The sequence below is a fragment of the Uranotaenia lowii genome, chromosome 3 (assembly GCF_029784155.1).
Source record: "Uranotaenia lowii strain MFRU-FL chromosome 3, ASM2978415v1, whole genome shotgun sequence".
Lineage (NCBI taxonomy): Eukaryota > Metazoa > Arthropoda > Insecta > Diptera > Culicidae > Uranotaenia > Uranotaenia lowii.
Window position 1 is genome coordinate 175,251,947 of NC_073693.1, and position 20,407 is coordinate 175,272,353.

A 20,407-nucleotide genomic window follows, 5' to 3' on the forward strand; every position below is an offset into this window, starting at 1 on the left:
ATTGCCATTCTAACATACATACATACTGATGATTAAATTTTTTTACATCATTTGAATTTTTTCTCGGGATTCTATGTCCTCAGGTTGATTGTTCATCCCCATACGCAACCAAATTTAGAAATTATTTATACGGTAATTTTCACGTAATCTAAGCTTTTACTGCATCCTATTGATTCTACGTGGCTCCTGTTGTGAATACGTTGGTTTGCCTTAACAAACTCATGAAATTCAAGTACAATCTAAGTGGATGACTAAAAACTGCTTCAGATAAATTTTTCTTGAGCGTGTAGTTGAAAGAATGCGCGAATCTTATAAGAACACCAAAACAGTACTCGAAGGTCCTCAAACAGCTGACTTGTTTATACTTCCGGGTAAGTTCGGAAAAATCCCAGCACCTATACCGGTAAAATAACAAACTTCAGCTGTCGATTGATGGAAGCTATCCGGGTTCTTTTCTGCCAAGCAGAATGCTCGCTGTAAACAGCATGTAGAATTGCGACTTCAAGGGAATTAGATCTGCGGAATCAGTAGAGGAGAATGAGGATATTTTATTCCTTAGCTATAACTCGTTATTGGAATGCCTTACAAAGATCAAATGTTCTAGAAAAATGTGTCAAATGGAGCAAAACAACAAAGCTTAAAGCTAAAAAATAATTTAACAAAATAATTGTTTAAGTTATTGAACTATGTTTGAAAAATTTCAGAAAATGTGACTTAAAGATCTTTTCTCATCTCTTCAAAATGTTCCTTACATGGAAAAATTACAACAAAAATATTTATTCGAATATATGAATCGTTCGAGTAAAATATGAACTTCATAATAGCATATTTTCAAAGCAATGGAAATCTCTCAACTTTTCTTAGAAAAAGTTTTCAAAAATTTTGATTATGGGTACATTTGATCCCTAGAGTTCAAAACGGTAAATTCTGCTTCTGAATGGATCGTGATCATTGTAGATTACGAGATGACTAATATTTATCGAATAACTAATATTTATCCAACAACTGTCTGAAGAAAAGGGCTAAAATAATAAATTTTCTCTTAATTATAGAAAAAAGCGCCTTTAAGTATGCAATGTCAATAGGGTTGAGACAAAGTTATAGAATTTTCTTCGTCTGACACTTATAAATTAAGAAATGAGAACAAACATGATTAAAATAGTCAATTGACATTTTAGCTTGGGGTTTTGTTTGATTTTTTCAAAGGATTAGAGCTTCCTGAATGAAAGTTCAAGTCTCCTTCAATAGAAGACCAAGTCTCCCTTAACTTAAAAAATATCGCAATTTTTTTACTCCCACGAAAATGCTTCTAGTTCATCTACGGTTTCAAGTATCGTTCTTATTTTTGGAGCTTGGAAACATGAAATAACATGCTCTCAGAAAATGTAAAAGGGTGCGAGTTTCAAAATTTTTCAAAAAAGATATGGTAAAAATAAGAAAAGGGGATCAAGTATCCCCACTCTCCCCTAAAGTTAAATTTTACTTTAATTTTTCAAGATGAACATATTCAAATCGATCTCAGTGATAGTTTTTTTTGCAGGACTTCACATATGAGTTTGTGCTATAATATACATTGCTGCCTTGTGACACGGTTGAGTAATAACAAAATTCAGAAGACGTTTGGCAGCCGATTTTTATTCGATTTGTAAATTGTATTAATAATTCTTTTTCTGGACGTGCTGGTTTTTTAATATAGAATTAGGTTTTTTTTCAGACCATGAAGAAATCTAAAGAAGGATAATATTCATATAACCAAAAAATTAAGTGACTCGAGCTGAGTTACAAAATACGGCAGTAGGGCCATACAGCCAGCCAAGTATCAAAGCGACTGAGTACCCTCAGCCTACTGTGCTGCGATTGATTGAGGCAAAACTGTTCCAATTTTCATTTGTGTCAACCCCAAATTTCCACTCAAGTGGTTTAATGCGTACCGTACTTGTCACACGTGCCGTGCACCCTTTTCCTTTTGAAAATTTGCGCTCTTTAACTGAATGTGACCGAACTTTACTGGTAAGCCCATTGTGCGGTGCGAGGATGAAAAAAACCTTTTCCGACTTGAAGTACCTAGCTCTGAAGTGTGTATTTTCCATTGAAGATTCTTGACAAAAATATTACACAAAGTTCGCCCCAAAGATAGGATCTAATTGAATCTATATGTGTATTTATACCGATTTTTCACATTTTCTGGCAAGGTCGGACGAGCGAAGAAGGCCACTTCACGGAACGATACTGAAACCACTCAGCTGAATTGGCCTACTGTGAGTGCACTTGATGTGTCGGATTTGCAGGAATAGAGAGAAGAAAAAAAAGAGGAAGGTGTTCAGGAACCTCGATGAGCCCGAAATTTAGGTTATATTCATGCAAATCAATTGTTTGACGGGTCGTGGCGTGGATTTAAAATAGAAGGGACATTTTTCTGCATTCGTGTGTTTTCAATAGCGTTCCAATTCAGCAGTCTGTCGCAATGCATCACTATTAAATGAAAAAAAAGCCGCACTTTAAAATAATCGACCGTTGCGAAAGGACATTGCAAAAAAACACAGCAGGGATAATTATTTGATGATTATTAACAGCAAATGCATAACCACAGCTGCGAACTGTTGACAGAATTGATTTTTTTTTTGCTGAAATTGTTTGATAGTTTGTTTTTACGAAACATTCAATTAGGGATAAACCGTCATTGGTGTAGTCAGACCGGTCAACTTTATGACACTTTAAAATTTCACCCACAACCCCGGAGGAAGTGGAGGAACCCTTTGCACTTCCTGGACCCAACTTTATCTATCTACCGTATATACGCTGCTGTGTAGTGCGCACTGCACATAATCAGCCAACCATGCTGAAATATGCAAATTAGGGCCCATAACATGACATCAGAGGGAAGCATGTGAATTCATTAAAAGTTATTAAATAATTATGCTCAAGTGTTGCGGAGCAAAGTTCTTTCAATCTTTTTTTTTTTCTCTGTTCTATCCTTTTACAGCCACTGCTGTTGACTTGACTTTTGTGTGCTCTTTTAAAGGATAATTGCTGCTACTGTATAGCACCAACAAAAGTAGGAAATTTAATTATTAGACCAATGAGTAATGGCCATCGTAAGCATCATAAAAATTTGTGCATTTTGTACTACGTTGGGGTAATTGTAATTTGCTTGCTGAGCGGTTGTTTGCATTTTATAGAGGCCTGAATGAGCAAAGCTTGAAAGATAATTCATCAAAATCTAGTAACAAACTTAGCCTTTTCAAAGTAAAATGAGATAGAATTCGGTTTATAATTTTTTCTTACTGAATCCCCCAGCACTAGGGAAATTCTGGCCATCAGCCAAAAAAACTGTGTTTTCAAGTTGAGGAAAATTGTTTAAAAATGTAAAAAAGTTCAAGTTGGTCGTCCATAAACTTCGTGATTTTTTTTTCAACTGTGAAAAATTCGTTTAATGAAAGATCATATAAGGTCGGAACAAATTTCAAATCCTTCTTTTGTCACTCGGAGATGCACCATCGCTAGGAATGGGGGGAGGGTGGGGCTGTGTGATAATAAAAAAAAAACTATTGCGAAAAACAAATAAATTGGAGTTAATTGCACAAAAATTTGTATGCAACAAAATTGCCTACTATATCATTGCACAAAACCTATGAATCATGTTTTTTTTACATCGAAAAATTAAATGAAATCAAGAATACACAAGGTTAAATAACTCCCATCTTCTATAATTTGTTTTCGGTCTTGTTTTCTTTCGGATATTTGGTTTTTTTTTCGAAAATTTCATAAAATGTTTTAAACTTTATTTATTCCTCCTTTAAGATTTTTTTTTTGGAAATTTCGAAACCGGGGGGGGTGAGGTGGAGTTGACAAAATAAGTACACTGGATTCTTTTTTTAAACGATTGTTGTGTACGTACAAAAAAAAATCGTTTAAAAAAAGTACAAAACAACTGGGCAAAATTCATCGCTTATTTCATGAAAGTGGCAAACTTGGACTGTAAATCGATAATTTCCAACCATTCTGAAGTAATTTGAGTAGAATCGGGAAGCTCAAAGATTGGTTTTGGGTTGTAAGCCACGGTTGCGCTGGAAGTTTCGCAGAGTCTCTAAGTGGCCATTCCGGCCCATATTTCTGTCGAGAAGCAAGGTCCGAATCAATTTACCAGCCAAATGTGGTTTGAAAAAAATCGGAATTAGATGGCGGCTGCCGCTTAACTCAAAAATACTTTTAATGACTGATAATCGCATAAAACCCCCACAATATGGGTATTAGTTGAAAGCGATCAACGACTAGAAGTAAAAATTGGCTATCAGACGCCAATTGAATTTGAAGATTGCGGCTTTCGCTGAATTGTAAAATGCTGTAGATGACTTAAAATTTCCACAATATGGGTATTGGGTTAAACCAGGATAAACCGAATTTCACTACCAGACGTCATCTTGAAATACAAGATGGCGGTTTCCGCTTAGCTTTAAAAAACTGTTCATCGCTGAAAATCGCATGGAACGCCCTCAATATTATTATTGGGTTTAAGGGCAAAACCAGTAGAAGTGGAATTCATCTTTCTGACTTTATCTTTAAATCCAAGATGGCGGCTTCCACTGAACTGTAAATGACTAAAAATCGCTTGAAAGCTTTACAACATTGGTAATGGGTGAAAAGGCTTAACTAGAAGAACCAGACCCTGTTTGTTTTTGGCACCTTTCGCCTTATACCCCGTATTGTGGATGTTTCATTAGATTTCCAGTGATTTATAGCTTTGAAAAGAAAAGTGAAAGCCACCATCTTGGATTAATAATGGCTTCAGATATCGAAATTCGACTTCTTCTAGTTATTTCTTCCACCCACCCAATACTCATATTGTGGGCATTTCGTTTGATTTTCAGTGACAAAAGTTATTTTAATGATCAGCAGAAGCCGCCTTCTTGAAATTCAAGATGACGTCTGGTAGTGAACTTCGACTTCTATTTATTCGATCCATTCACCCAATACTCATATTGTGGAAGTTTCATGCGATTTTCAGTGATTAACAGCATTTCAAAGTTCAGTGGAAGCCGCCTTCTTGGATTTCGAGATGGCGTCTTAGAGCGAAATTTGACTTCTTTTAGTTTAGCATTTAGCCTATACCCATATTGTGGGATTTTCATGCAAGTCATTTACAGAATTTGAAAATTTAGCAGAAGCCGCCATCTTGGATTTCATTATGGCGTCTAATAGCAAAATTTGACTTCTACTAGTTTAGCTATTTCTCTCAATACTTATATTGTGTGGGTTTCATTTGATTTTCAATGATTAACAGCATTTCAAAGTTCAGCGGAAGCCGCCATCTTGGATTTCAAGATGGCTTCAGAAAGAAAAAAATCGACTTCTTCTTGTTTAGCCCTTTCACCCAATACCCATATAGTGGCGGGTTAAGTCGATTTTAAGTCAATTACAACATATTCAGCGGAAGCCGCCATCTTGAATTTTAAGATGGCGTCAGATAACGAAATTCAACTTCTACCGGTTGATCTTTTTTAACTGATACCCGTATTGTAAGGGTATTATGCGATTTTCTGTCATTTACAGTATTGTCATGTTGAGTGGCAGCCGCTATCTTGGAATTTAAGATGGCGACGGACAACGAAATTCGACTCCTACTCGTTTATTACTTTCACTAAATAACCATGTTGTGAAGGTTTAATGATATTTTCAGTTATTTACAGCTTTGAAAATAAAAGCGGAAGCCGCCATCTTGGACTAATGATGGCGTCAAGCAAACATTTTTTTTCCTACTATTAGGGCCATTTCACTCAATACTCATATTGTAGAGATATTCATTCCACTTCCGGTAATTTGAAGTTTTCAAAGATTTTATCACATTTTTTTTACTTTAACTCAAAACAAACACACATAACTTATCAAAAATGTGTACAAATGGGAATTAAAATTCAAATATGTGCTATAAAACCTGAGCGTGTCCTGTTTTGACATCTTGATCGAGAACTGTCACTAAGTTTTATGGTGGTTTAATAATAAGGCACTGAGTGCTATTATAAAACATGCAAAAAGCTTGGAGCAAACTTCTAAGTTTGTGTTTTATCATAGTTTTAACAGAGCATTCATTACTCTTTCAAAACAATTTAAAACAGAATGTTTAATAAAAGCTTTATTAGCGTTTTCAAAACTATCTGTAAACATATGGTAGATTCAAGAATGTAAGCATTTTACATGACCATAATTAAACCGTCATAAAATGAGCTGCACAAAAAAAAACCTTAATTAAACCATAATAAAACATCCAAATGCTAGTTAGCTTAATCTGTGTTACTTGGAATATTTGCCGAAATGCTTCAGTTTGCTTAATTGCACAGCAATAAGTCTTTCGATTATTTGATAACCTTTCCATCCTTCCTAAATTCCTAAATTCTCTGAAAAGAGTGGTTTACTTTCATTTGAATTTTGTAATAATGCGTTTGTGGCTTTCGGTAGCCCAAAATAAAATATTTATAATTAAGTTTGGTAGAGTTTATATTGGGGCAACAGTTTGATTAAAACCCCAAACTTCCCCATCCATGATGTGCGTGTACTTACATTAGAATTTCACAGCCACGACAGGATAGTGCCCGATGTTGTTGTTTTCCTGCTGCTGGTGCAGCACTTCCCATGGCAGATGTTGTTGCGGGCCGGATGTTATTGCTGGAGATGTTGTTGTCGTGCGACGCACGATCTTGCCGTGCGGGATGTTGTTGCTGTTGTTGTTGTTGCTTTGCTGCTGGTTCGACGAGTTCCGGTATTTCGTTGCTCTGGCGCGCGCCGAGAATCGAACGTCTTTCTCTGGAACGTGTTCCGGGTTGATCATCGCGAGACTGCCATCACCAATACCACCCATCATGCTCAGGTATGAGAAGCAGATGTCGTTCTCGTCCACCTCGCGGTTTCGCCACACCAAACGGTTGGTCAACTTTGAACGGACCAAAGAGCCATCGGTGCTGACTCCGCTCTTGATAGCGGCCGTCCTCAGTTCCATCGTCTCCTTGATGACGGACATCTCTTCATCGGGGATATTTCACAGTTAAAGAATCGGTCGGAAGTGTTTGGGTGAAAACTCGCGTTTTAGAAATACCGGAACTGCACAGACCAAAACGAAGAACCAAGACGAAAACTGATCGAGATACCGCACCGCACCATAATCGCGCGCTCTCGCCTCCAAAAATTGCCCGGAAATTTCAGTGACAGCTTCCTTCACATTTAGCTGATTTCACCCTCCTCAGAGTTTCTTTTTAAATACACCTTTATTATTTTTGCGTTCAAATGGGTGAATCTTTATTCACGCTTATTTTCTCTGCGTGGGGATGGGTTTTTAAACAAAGTTGCCGATATCGCTGATATCATATCAAATAAAACGTTACGGTAAAAATCGAATGTAACAATTTATAAAATAAACACTGATGGAGAAAAGTATTCGACACATGCTCACTTATCGCATTCACTTTAATTTGCAGTAACTCTTAATAGTTGAAGATATTTGCTTATTATTTATGTGAATAGATATTAGGACATTTTCGCTATCTTAGGGCATGAAATTTGCTATACTCAACTCTTCTTTCCTAAGAAGGAGAGAATATGTTAAAACGAGGCTGGGTCATTCGGCCGAAAGTCATGAGGCCCAAAGCCAATCGGCTGAAGATCATTCAGCCGATGGACGTTAGGCCGAATGGGCTATCTGGCCGAACAGGCCACTAGGCCGAATGGGTTATTCGGCCGACGGTTATCCAGCCGAATGCTGTTAGGCCGGAAGGACGCAAGGCCGAAAGGCCATTCGGCCGAACGGTCATGAGGCCGAATGGTCATGAGGCCGAATGGTCGTAAGGCCGAATGGTCACTAGACCGAATGGACGATAGGCCGTATGGTCATTCGGCTAAATGGTTACTAGGCCGAATGGTCATTAGGCCGAATGGTCGTAAGGCCAAAAGGTCGTGAGGCTGAAAGGTCGTAAAGTCGAATGTTGGTAATGCCGAATGGACGCTGGGCCGAAAGATCGTTAGGCCGAATAGTCATTAGGATAAATAATCGTCGGGCCAAATGGTCGTAAGGGCGAATGGATGCTAGGCCGAAAGGTAATTAGGCCGAATGGTCGTAGGGTCGAATGGTCGTTAGGCCGAATAGCCACTAGGCCGAACGGTTGTTAGGCTGAATGGTCGTTGGGCCGAATTTATGCTAGGCCTATAAGACATATTATCGCTTTCTTGCATGTTACGCCGATCAGTAGATAGGCCGAATAGTCATCAGGCTGAATGGTCATCTGGTCGAATGCCGGCCGGATTCGACCATTCGGCTTTGCGTCCACGGCCTATCGTCCATTCGGCTTTACGACCATCCAGTCTAATAACCATTTGGTTTTGTGACCATTCGGCCTATCGTCCATTCGGCCTAACAGCCATTCGACCTCATGACCATTCGGCCTAGCATGCAGACAAGTGTAAAAGATTTCTTATTGACCTAGCAACCATTCATGACGATCATTCAGCCTTATGACCATTCAGCCTTACGACCTTTCGGCCTACCGTCCATTCGCCCTTACGACCATTCAGCCTGTGACCATTAGGCCCAACGACCTTTCGGCCTAGAATCTATTCGGCCTTGCGACAATTCGGCCTTACGACCATTCGGCCTCACGACCATTCGGCCTAAAGACCTTTCGGCCTCACGACCATTCGGCCTCATGACCAGTCGGCCTAATGACCATTTGGCCAAAAGACCATTCGGCCAAATAACCATTCGGCCTAGTAACCATTCGGCCGAATGACCATTCGGCCTTACGACCATTCGGCCTAATGGCATTCGTCCTATCGTCCATTCGGCCTGATGTCCATTCGGCCTGATGTCCATTCGGCTTAATGAACATTCGGCCTAACATCCATTCGGCCAAATAATATTCTGCCAAATAACCTTCGAGATTGAGATCCAATTTGACGCAGTTCTAAACCGTTTCATAGTTAATGGAACACGAGTGGGGTTGCCATCTTTTTCACTGGATTGGATCTAATTTTGTTGGTTCAATTCTTGTATAAATTAGACCCAAGAATAGACCACGGATATATGTGCTCCTATTAAATGGCAATTCTTATTGAAAGAAGACAGCGAGTCTCAGAATAGCTTTTCTCCCAATATTATCACTTTTTACGATCACTCTAGTCAGAAAACTCGGCCGGCAATTCAATTTAAAAATGTTTATACACTTTCAAATTAATAATAATACGCAAGCAAAATTTTCAATGCCAGTGAAAAAACACCCGTCAACTGTCAAGGCCTTCTATTCTTTTAAGCAAAATGGAGTAGACATTGGAAAAAATTTAACGTGTTGTTGGCTTCAAGTATCGACTAAATGGAATTATGGATTAAAGATTGAGTGATAATTAAGGTTAATTTATTTGCTGATGGGCTTGTGATATAGCTAGGTTGGTAAATCAGTTGCTTTCTGAGCCGATATCCGTGAGTTCCAAGAGTAAACATCGAACACAGTTGTACTGAATAAGTTTTTCAGTAACTGTCCGCCAACTGTAACGTTGATATAAAATCGCGAACGCCAAAAAAATGGTAAAATGACTATATTGGAAACAACACAAAAATTTAGCTAATCAGCTTATGAATCAATCGACTGTACTCAGTCTTGAAAAAACCTTTCAATTTATGAACAAATGTACAGTAAATATATTTTTATAAGTCCCCTGGTGCATGAAATTTAACTTCATTATTTCTAGATTTCAACTGGAAGAAAACTGCTGCTGGAAAACAATGGCCGAAGCTTCGTTCACTTCGAATAACTTCGACCGTATTGAAGCTGAACGTGTAACGAGAGCCTGCAACCATTATTATATTGTAATTTTGTTCCCACTCAGCAGCGATGACATTCATTCATTCATTCATACTTTCGTTTCGAGCGTACAATTCTTCCTCAGCTCGGCATATTAAATCGCACAAAATTGTCCACTAGAGACTACATGGGTATCGGGCCAGTAGTACGTGAATAAAATTTCAAAATTATCATACGGCATCCCCTTTTCCACCCTCCGTTTCCCGAAGGCTTCACATTCGAGATCGGAATAAAATATAATACGAATCGGTATACAATAGTTGTTCTCGCACGAACAATAGAAAATGTTTCATAACAATTTTCAACACACTGCATTGTTTCCATTCCCTCTTGTGAGATTTTTTGTAGAAAGTAGTCGTAGCATTAGGAAGGTGGTCCGGGGTGGGGTGGCATGGAATTGAGGTGGGTTGACGAACGGAAAATTCTGTTGAACAATGCCCTCAAAATGTTCTATGTTGTTCTATGTTCTATGCTCAAACTCATTCACCCACTCCTGGGAATGTTGCGGCCAACAACACGAGGCCTCTTATAGATTTTTCTTGCACGTTGACACAATACACAATTATCCTGTGCTGCTGTTCGGATCGTCCGGTATGGAAATCTCGACGCGCTGCTGCAAGGACAATAATCGCGACCCAATCTCACATACTTATTTAAATGCACTCGTTAAAATGTAACCGTGAAACCCACTCGTCAACTTGTCCTGCTGATTATGAACATAATTTAGAATATGACTACCTTTACGATTTTTCCTTTTCTCCCCAGCAAACTAATACGAGTAGCTTGAAAGTTTTCCTTCACATACCTACATATATTTTTTAATCAAACTTTCAACGCTCTCAGCTCCCATCTCCAGCTGAAATGATGAACTTTTTTCGCGCTTTTTGACAGTGGAAAATAAGCGGAAACCACTCGTAGGTACCTACGCGGGAAACCAAAGCGGGTGTTGGAGTGTGCACTCACGGAGCAGCAACAGCCTGCAGTAGCAGCGACAAAATCTTTCTCCCAACTCGTGCTAAGAGTGCGATTTACTAAAATTGCAGGTGTGAATAATTTAGGTACTTAACAGTAATCTCTTCCTGATGGCTGTTGGGTAGTTTGAAGATGTGTTGTAAATATGTTTCACATTTTTTTTCTCATCAAAACTTTTCACATGACTTGTTTTACTATCGAAGATTCTTATAACTTGGGACTAAGATGCAAGCATCATGATTCGATGAAACGTATTTTGAATATGCCCCTTCTAACTAGAATTGTCTTGTAAAAAAAAAGAAATACGATGATTTTATATTTGAACAACATATTGAACATGAACGCCTAAAAAAGTATCTTTTTTTCATTTCTAAATCGTTAATTGTAGGTATTGTATTGACCTTACTTCTGGGTTAAGGCTTATTGATGGTCTCTTGCTTATTACGTTAACTATTATTAACATTTTCTGAAGAATCAGACGTTTTTGATTTGATTACAGGGTGTGATAATGGAATATGCGATGTATGACTACTCTCGTAGGTGCACTAGCAGCAGCAAGCTAAGCCACAATCCGGTTTCGTGGTCCCCAATTTGGCGTCCAATTATCAATTCAGATTATCGTTTCAGATGAGAAGGTCACTATTTCGGTGTAAAAGGTAAAGAGGTGCAAGTGTGATTCAAAAAAATGTAAATTTGGTGAAAATTAAAAAAATTATAATTATGGAAATATAACCATTTAGCAAAATAATTTCACTTTTTATTTATTCTGCTCCACCAATCTCACAATATTCTTATTGATTAAACTGGGTTTTACTATTCCTACGTGGAAAAAGCGGCCAAAATCCGTCCCGAAATCATTCGCGCATTCTGAGTAACCCCGACTCAGTTGTCGCGAAAAGGGCTGTTAGGCAGTTCTGAGTAAAGGCCGTTTAGTCAGAACTGAGTAGGTGCGGTTTTGGTGACAGCTGAGTAACCGTCAATCTGAACTGAGTAGCTGAAAGTTAGCGAGTATAAAACAAAAGGATTTTGTCAGTTCGCGTTGTTCAAAAAAATTTAACATATCACACAGTTTCCGGATCTGCTACATCTTTTCAGATTGTAATAGAAACTTTCTGCTTAAATTTATTGATCGCCATATAACAAATTGTACAATGCTTGATTACTGAAAGTCTAGCTTGTTTATTTTATTTTGCTCAAGGATGCAAAATATAATTCATCTCATAATGTTCAACGAGACAGATCGTAAAGAAGTCTCTCTCAGATTCTAACAACAGCTTTGGTTAGCTCATAAATTCTGATCTGGCAAAATAGGCATAACATTAGAAAATATCGGATAAAACCTTACTCTGATCATGCCCACTACCCCAATATTATAATTTTGTAACGATCGAACTTACAGTCTCTTCTCCCCTAAGAGCAAGTTAACTGGTGTTGGGAAAAAAGGGTAGAAATTTTGACACTTGTAGAACATTTTGAAAATTTTACCATGTAAAAATGTTTTCAAGATCTTTGTGCGTTGTATTTTTTTACAACACTGTTTATATTCCAGCCCTATGTGATAGAAATATTGCTATTTCTGCATCACAGCATGCGAAAATACAACACGTGTTGTAAAAAAAACTTGAAGGCCACAGATATTGAAAACGTTTATGCATGGCAATATTTTCAAAATATCAAAATGTCTACCACTTTTTCCCAACACCAGTGAACTTGCTCTAAGAGCGTTACTTAATTTATGAAAAGAAGGAAATAAATTTTCAGCAAAGGAGTAGGCGTTGTTAAAATGGCAGCGCGCGTGTTTGTTTTCGGGACCGCGAAATTTTTCATTAAATTTATTGTTTTGATTTTCATAAATTGTTGGATTGGAAGATGTGTAAAAGAAGCAGCCGGATGTCTACTGTGCCTCTGATCGCCGGAAGTGTTTCAACGGGCTTTTAGGATAATAGCTATTTACATTTACTCGAAATTTGCATCGAGCCAAAGGCAAGTATTGATTTAAGTTTGGGCAATTGAAGTAAAGTTTGTGGCTCCAGTGCGTTTGAATTAGAGTAACTATAAGTTTACAAAGGAGTTTCCACTGATAAATCTTACAAGCTCCGCCGAGATAGCTTAAAACTAATATCTTTTATCGCCTGAAATAAATCTTCAAAACTGTTTTATCACCTAATTCATCTGTGCTAATAGTTTAAACGGGTTCAAACTGAGATGATCAGGCAAAGGTGATCTATTACGTCAATCTTCAAAACAACGCTGAAAGATTGAGGGGTTTCCAGTTAGCACTAAAGCGAGAAAATTAATTCGCAAACCAAAGATTAGCGACTAGAACTAATTGGCCATTGAAAGATTAGCATTTTTGTGTCAGACATTGAAAACTAGTTAGGATGTTTATTATTGTAGATTATAGTTATAATTTGTTTAAATTTATTTCGAAAACTCGTTCCAAATTAAAAATTTGTACGACGATTGTTATGAAATTTCTCTTTTTACATTCAAATCAAGATCTTGATGAACGAAAAACATCTCAGCTTGTGAACGGCATCGAACCGGTTCTAGTCATGGAAAAATTCCGACCTCCGGACACAAGAATCCAAACAGATAGAGAGTACCTACATACATATGTCTGGTAGGGTGAGGGTGAAAAACTAAGGCAAACAGAGATCAATTTTCATTCGACTTCTTGACAACGAACGCGTCTGCATCCCGGGCATTTTTCCCACAGCGCTACTAAAACATGAGCCCGTCTGAGACCTGGCCGAACGTTCAGGAATCGAAGAATTTTTGCACGAATTTGGGGAAGCAAACAAGCAGACGAATAATGAAGTTGGATAGTTGGCAAACATGAAACGTAATTAAAAGCGTTTGGCCGGTTCCTTCAGGAATTGGCCTACCCACGGAAAGTGGAACGAGCCGGGGTCAAATGTGAGGAGGAATCCGATTTCGATTCGATGTCGGATGCTCTTTGGCCTTATCTACTTACTTAGCTAGTTCACCAAATGAAGCAGCATTGGTCTACCTACATACAACATACACAGAAAGAAAAATGTAATCTTACATTGCACATTTTCACATCATCGCCACAAAAAATATGAAAAAGAGTATAACATTTAAAGGCTAAGGCCGATGACATAGTGAATACGATGCGATGCGATGCGGTGAATGCGATTCAATGCGGTGAACCACAATTGATGAAAATGTATGTGAATCGCTTAAACCTGACATACTCAACGCGGCGAAGGAGTTGTCAATTTGTTCCGCCGCTCGAGTTCGCATAGGCTGCGTCCGTAAATTTTCCGCCAATTCGCATCGCATCGCTCTCACTATGTCATCGGCCTAAGATGAACTTTACATGTCACCGCATGCGAAATCCAGCGTCAACGTCAGTTTGCCAATTCTGTTTTGTTTTCGTTCCTATTGGATTCCCAGCGAAGGCGAACTTCATCAATAAGCTTGCAATTTCATGTAAATCTTAGCCTTCGCAACGTTCGACCGTATTTTGTTGTAGGTACCTGCTCGTGTGCTGTTCGCTTCTGTTCGAATCGGGGTGGTGCATGCTGAGTTTTGAAGCAAGTAAGTGAGAAATAAAACTTAATACCCTTCTAATTATTGTAATTATTATATCAAATGGTCAATTTTATTTGTTCCAGAAAAATGCCACTTGAATTCAACGAAAGCTCGGGCTACCCCAAGTGCATGACAACTTATTTTCCTACCAGCATGTCAATCGCCGTTGCCGTCGTCGGGGGAATAGCACCAAAAAAAAACCGGTATCCTAGAAAATTTATTGAATACCAATTTTTCTTGTGTGGATCAAATAAAATGTATGTGTAAGATATTAAAATCTCTTATCGACAAATATCGATGCTTTTCTTATTGGATAAACAACCATATCAAAAAGAATGATTGGAAATGTAGGTTTACAGTAAACAAATCAGTTGAAGGCGATGGGAAGTTTACATGAATTAAGCCGTATTGATACATGTAAATAACCGATTCCCTTCTACCCATGCAGTTGCATGTAATGTTACAAGGATTTTTCTAACTGTGTAGGCACTAGACGAAAAGATGTGTTTGCGAATCACGAACCAACCAAACTTAAGTGGCCAGCCGAATGAAATTACTCGAGGTGAAATCTGTTTCTCGGAGCCATTGAATGAAGCGTTCGTATATTTAAACAAGTGGACGAAACAACGATTTAATCGGCATTTAAGGGTCGTGAAGGTTTTATGCTCAGAATTCACCACACATTTCCTCATACAAAGTGAGAAAACTCGTTAACAGTGATTCAAAACTTTCACAATCAATTCAACTTTGTTATTCATTGGAGGAATGGGCGTAAGGATTCAAACTATTCTTATTAACTCATAGTTTAAATTCAATAACACATTTTTTTTAGAAATAAGCATTAACATCTTTTGAAAAATACGAGTTTGAAAAAAAAAAAATAAAAAATATTGTGATTAAAATTGATTTAAAACTACATTTCTGATAAATCAATTTTCCGAAAAAAAAACAACAACAGTCACGCTTGATTTACCTGGCTGTCGAAAGGGCGAATGAGCATCTAGTGAAGTTTTTCCGATGCTAACGCTGCTGCTCAGGGCATTTGAACTGTAGCCTGGATGGAGCATGCGAAAGAAAGAAAAAGAAAATTGGGAAGAAAAGAGAAAGAGAAAGAAAGAGAGAATGTGAAAAATTAGTGGCCGTTTCACACTTTTCACGAAAAACAATATCGTTGATTTGTTGAATTTTCAAACATAACATTTCACCATAATTTATTATGTTTAATTTTTCAGAAATGTACGAGCTTCAGACTTTTTAAAAGTGTTTTCATAATTGTCAAATTATTGCATAAAATCAATTAATAAAATAAATTTCAAAAATTTTGATTGAAATTTTTCGTTGTTGAGCCTTTAACTTCACATCAGTTTTCTCTAACGTAAGAAAAAAGTTTATAAATCAGATCATCGTTTGAATATTTCACAGTTGAAATAGTTTTGTACACCAATAATTTCTAACATTTTGATTAAATTACTAATTTTTGACTCATTTTAAGAATATGGAAAATCGAAATCTGAAAGTTTTTTTTATAAAGCTCAAAATTATCAAACGTTTTCATTTGTTTTTCCAAAAAAAAAAGTTTTTTGCAACTTACCCCTTTTTCAATATAAGAGAAAATAGGGTTGTCAACTGTTTTCCGAAAAAGTATAGAGGATTTTAAAAAAATGTCTGGATTTTTTAAGAAATGTCTGGATAGTTTACTTTTCAAGGTAGTGACCTTTTTTTTGGTCGCCAGATCTCAATGTTGCAGATAGTCACGAATCGTTTGTTCCTGTCACTATCACTTACGTATTCTGTCTAATACTCAATTTAACATTCATATTCGAAGCGTTTGCCATTATTAATAGCAAATTATTAATGTTTCTACATGTATTATCAGGTATTTTTGCGAAAACCGCTTTATTTGTAATATTCAATACTGTCCGCAATGTTCCTTTCGGATTCCAATAGTTTCTGGCTTGGAATTGCTGCAGGAGCCTCAACTATTAATCTTTTGGTTGATTTAACCCCTTGATGTATGCAACAATTTTAACATTTTCACGAGTTTTTTCGTGAAGTTTAATTAAAAAGTTTATATCTGACTTTCAATATGAAGTTTTTTAAGTTATATTTTTTTTTTGGTTTTATTTTTGACACTACCAGCATTATAGCGAAGTTTTTTTTTATGATACAAAAAGATAATAGTTGAAATAAAAAATTTCATAAATTTTTACCTGTTCCAAAAAAATTGTGCTTAAAAAATATGTCATTTCATTCACATTGACATTATTGATTTATATGCAAAAACACATATCAGCTGCAACCAACAAAATGAACACACCAGCCAACCTTTTACAAACAGAAAAAAAAAACTTTTCAGTAACCAGCAAAAAAAAATCAACGCCCAACACTCAACGCTCGATATTTGTAAATTTGCTCGAATTTGTATAATAAAATATATCCAATGAAGGAAAACACACAGAAACGGAAAGAGCAGAAGGGCAAAGGGAAGGAAAAAAAATTGGTCCTTCTTTTATGCTTCTCACCAATGGGGCCAAAAAATAAACATAAAAAAGAATCCAACACATATCCTGAAAGTTACATTTTCGGTTGTCAGCCAGCGATTGGGTGGCTCCAGAGCGAGAGAAAAAAAACCGATGGGCAATTCGAAGGGAAACAATTTTTTTTCCTTATTTATTTCGAGTTGAGGACTACAAATCGAACCAAATCTATTCCTCGCACATTTTTATATTGGGTCGGTGGTATTCACCGAACATTTCTTTGTGCGTTTGATCTTTTTTGTCACGGTTCACATGCACCATTTTTTCCCACTTTTGATCCCTCGTGATTCGTGTCATCGTTGTAGGATTTATTCGAGGGGCATGCATAAAATGTCGTGTCTGATACACACAATATATGTATGTGATGAATGTATAAAACAAATAAATGTGGCTTGTTGAAATAAAACCTACCGAGAAAAAAAAAATATAGGATGTATTTCGATCCGTTTGGTGCAAGACATAAAACGAGGCTAATTGAAAAGAAAAATAAAAGCTTTTTGGGTGAAAAGTTGCCTTTTTCGAAAGCTACATATGTAGATATGGCTGTTGATCGATAGGAATTTATTTGTGCTTGTTAGGTAAACGGTGCAGCCGTTTGATCCGTCGTTGATGAAACAAACGGATTATTAAACTGGTGTTCATTGGAGCGGCACGGAAGGCTTCAGATCAATCAAGTTGGAACCATGGAAAGCAGGACTTTTATTGGTCTTTATTCAACCGAAGTCCTATACAAAGCAAACAACGTTAAACCGAAAATTTTATCATCATGTAAAACTTTTCTCATTGACCAATATCAGCAATAAAATTAGAAAAAAAACATTGAAGTTGATTACATTTCAATCCATTTTGATGGGTTCTTCTATGTTTTCAGTTGAAAAATTATAAATATCTGAGCAATATTAGGTTGGAACAAGTATCAAATTCTGCTTTCGTAACCTCCTTTAGATTTTCCGAAAACACCGAAGAGGTAAATAAATAAATTTTAAGACATTTCATTGAAAAATTTGATTAACTCTTCGAAAAATAAGAAAGAGCGAAAGTCAAACTGTTGAATATGGGAATCCCCTTTTGAATTCGAGATTGTTTTAAATATCGATCCTAATAATTTTTCAATTTTGTTTTTAATTTAGATTGTAAGTAATTTGTTTCAATATATTGAAAACTTGAATTATTTTTTTAATTTTCCCTCCCCTTCTCGAGACGTTTTAACTTCAAGTGATAAAAGAAGGATTTGAAATATGTACCGGCCGAAACATATTTTTTTTTAAACAAGTCCTGAATGTCATGTAGGTGAATTTTACTCCAAAGGTTTTGTTTTCATGAAAAAATAACACACTGCTTATCTAAATGCTTAAATGCATTTATTTCTATATACCATCTTTCGCCTTTTAGTGTTATAGGCTCAAGGCCCAGGGCTAATCATTGGAGTAGATATTCCTCGAACACAGAAGTACGGAAAAAGTTTCATAACTTGCACAAGAAGTAGGAAATGGCTTGAATCTGTTGAAACAACAGTTGAAACTGTATAGCTGTGGATCATCCGCTCTAATATACACTGTCTGCCTAAAGTTTGGGATCACCCCCTCAAAAACCGAACTTAACATTTAAACCCAATCATCTCAGGGTGGGGTAGACGAAATTTCATAATTCGAGGTGCATTTGAATCCTTTTTTCATACTTATTAAAATACATTTGTTTAATTTTGTGCGAAAAATCAACGTACTTAAAATATATAAAATTGCTACTTTAGTCATCGTCCAAAAGTTTGGGATCACCCCGTAGTATGGTGTAAGGCCAAAAGTTTGAGATCAGTCTTCTAAAACATGCATTTTTATTTCACTCGTATCTTTGTTATGAAACAACGTATTGTTTATCTGGTAAGCTGATTTGAAAGCTAATGAGTTGAACTTGCTTTATGGATATTTATTTGAAATATTTTTGAAGACTAACTTCTTTTGAACTTCAGAAGTTTCATCATTTTTTGATGATATTCACCAAATAGTCTGAAAGTTAAAAAAATATGCAATTTTTTTTTGACCATAACTTAGTTGTCTTACAAGTTATTGCAGATAGAATTTACTTATTTGGCTTATATCTTAAATTATTACCATCAAAACATTAACCAAAATTAGAACATTAGTTTTTAAATGAGTATGAAGTTGTGATAACATAAATCATGTGATTTTAATATTTTTACTTTTAATAACTATTTGATAAGTAAATGCAGGTCATAAGCTTTCAAATTAGCCAATCCTATTTCTGCAATAACTTGTAAGACAACTAAGTCAGGGCCGTAGGAAGAACCGACTCATGGGGGGGGGGTTTTGGTGACTTATTTTTACCTATGATTTTTTGCCCAACAACATACGAATAAAAAAAACAAATTATGTTTGTAACTAGATGATTATTCATTTTTAAGTACTCATTAATAGTTTTTGTAAGAAATCGTAACTTTAGAGAAGACACGAATGCCACAAGGATGATAAAGTGACATTTAAAAAAAAACTTGAAAAAGTAACTTGAAAACAGTGGTCCTTAGCCTAATGGGTGAGCTTAATTTTTATAATGAAGCCAAAATATGAAATTTGCTTTCATCGATGATTAAATTTTTTGAATTTGTTTAAAAGTCTGGTAGATCAAAGTTATTGGATTTGAGCATAAAATAAGTTCTTTTTTGGGTAGCCTTCAATTTCTTAAAAAAAAACTTATTCTATACTCAAATCAATCAAGCCCAATCCTCTAAACTCTTTTACAAATTCTAAGATTCCAACCTTTGATGAAAATAAATAAAATTTTACAAAATAAAAAACAGTAAGAGATAAAAAAATTTCGGATCAAATATGTTTGATGCAAACTTGAACTAAATTTATGATTTTAGTTTGAAATTAGGTTTTAAAAACTGCAATATTAAAAATGTTTAACAGTACACTGAAAAAATAAAGTATTTTATGCAGATTTTTTAAGTGAAGATCAGGTACAAGTTTCTTTAACTGGAAATATTTTTCATGAAGAATCAATTCCATGATAAAAATCTTGTGGTTGATTTTTTTTAAAATAATTTTGGGATATTTTGCAGGAATCATAACTTTGAAAATTTACTCAAATTCTACTTTAGATTTGTGATTTTCAGTTGAATTGTATGTACAAACTAATTCTGATTAAAAATATGATATTTGGAAATTGAATTGACAAGCAAATTTTTAAGTTCATGTTCTCTTGAATTTCTCAACTATTTTATGTTGATTGAAAAACTCATTCAATTGAACTTTGAATCTGTTTCCAAATTTCTATACGATTTTTTAAATGTACAAAAAATATGATTTAGGAATTTTACTTCTAGATTAGAACTTTATTATCCAAGCCTTTGAGATCTCATTCATGAATCTATTATTTAAATTCTGTAGAGCTGGTTTAATCTTCATTCATCATTTCAATGATTGATTTTTGATCTGTTTTGTGAATCTGGTTAAAAATGTGAACTTCAAATGATGAAACTGA

At 36.0% G+C, this 20,407-nt stretch overlaps 1 protein-coding gene across 11 annotated transcripts in view; it reads right to left on the reverse strand.

The window, feature by feature from the left end:
• LOC129758667 (DNA-binding protein D-ETS-3) overlaps window positions 1–20,407 on the reverse strand; it is a 282,355-nt gene that overhangs the window by 77,535 nt on the left and 184,413 nt on the right. For 6 of the 11 annotated variants that reach the window (XM_055756237.1, XM_055756236.1, XM_055756235.1 and 3 more), the window contains one exon: window positions 15,346–15,426. The exons of the other annotated variants lie outside the window; for them this stretch is intronic. In XM_055756237.1, coding sequence (XP_055612212.1) covers window positions 15,346–15,426 — 81 coding nt within the window. The remainder of the gene's footprint in view (window positions 1–15,345; window positions 15,427–20,407) is intronic. 11 annotated transcript variants of the gene reach the window in all.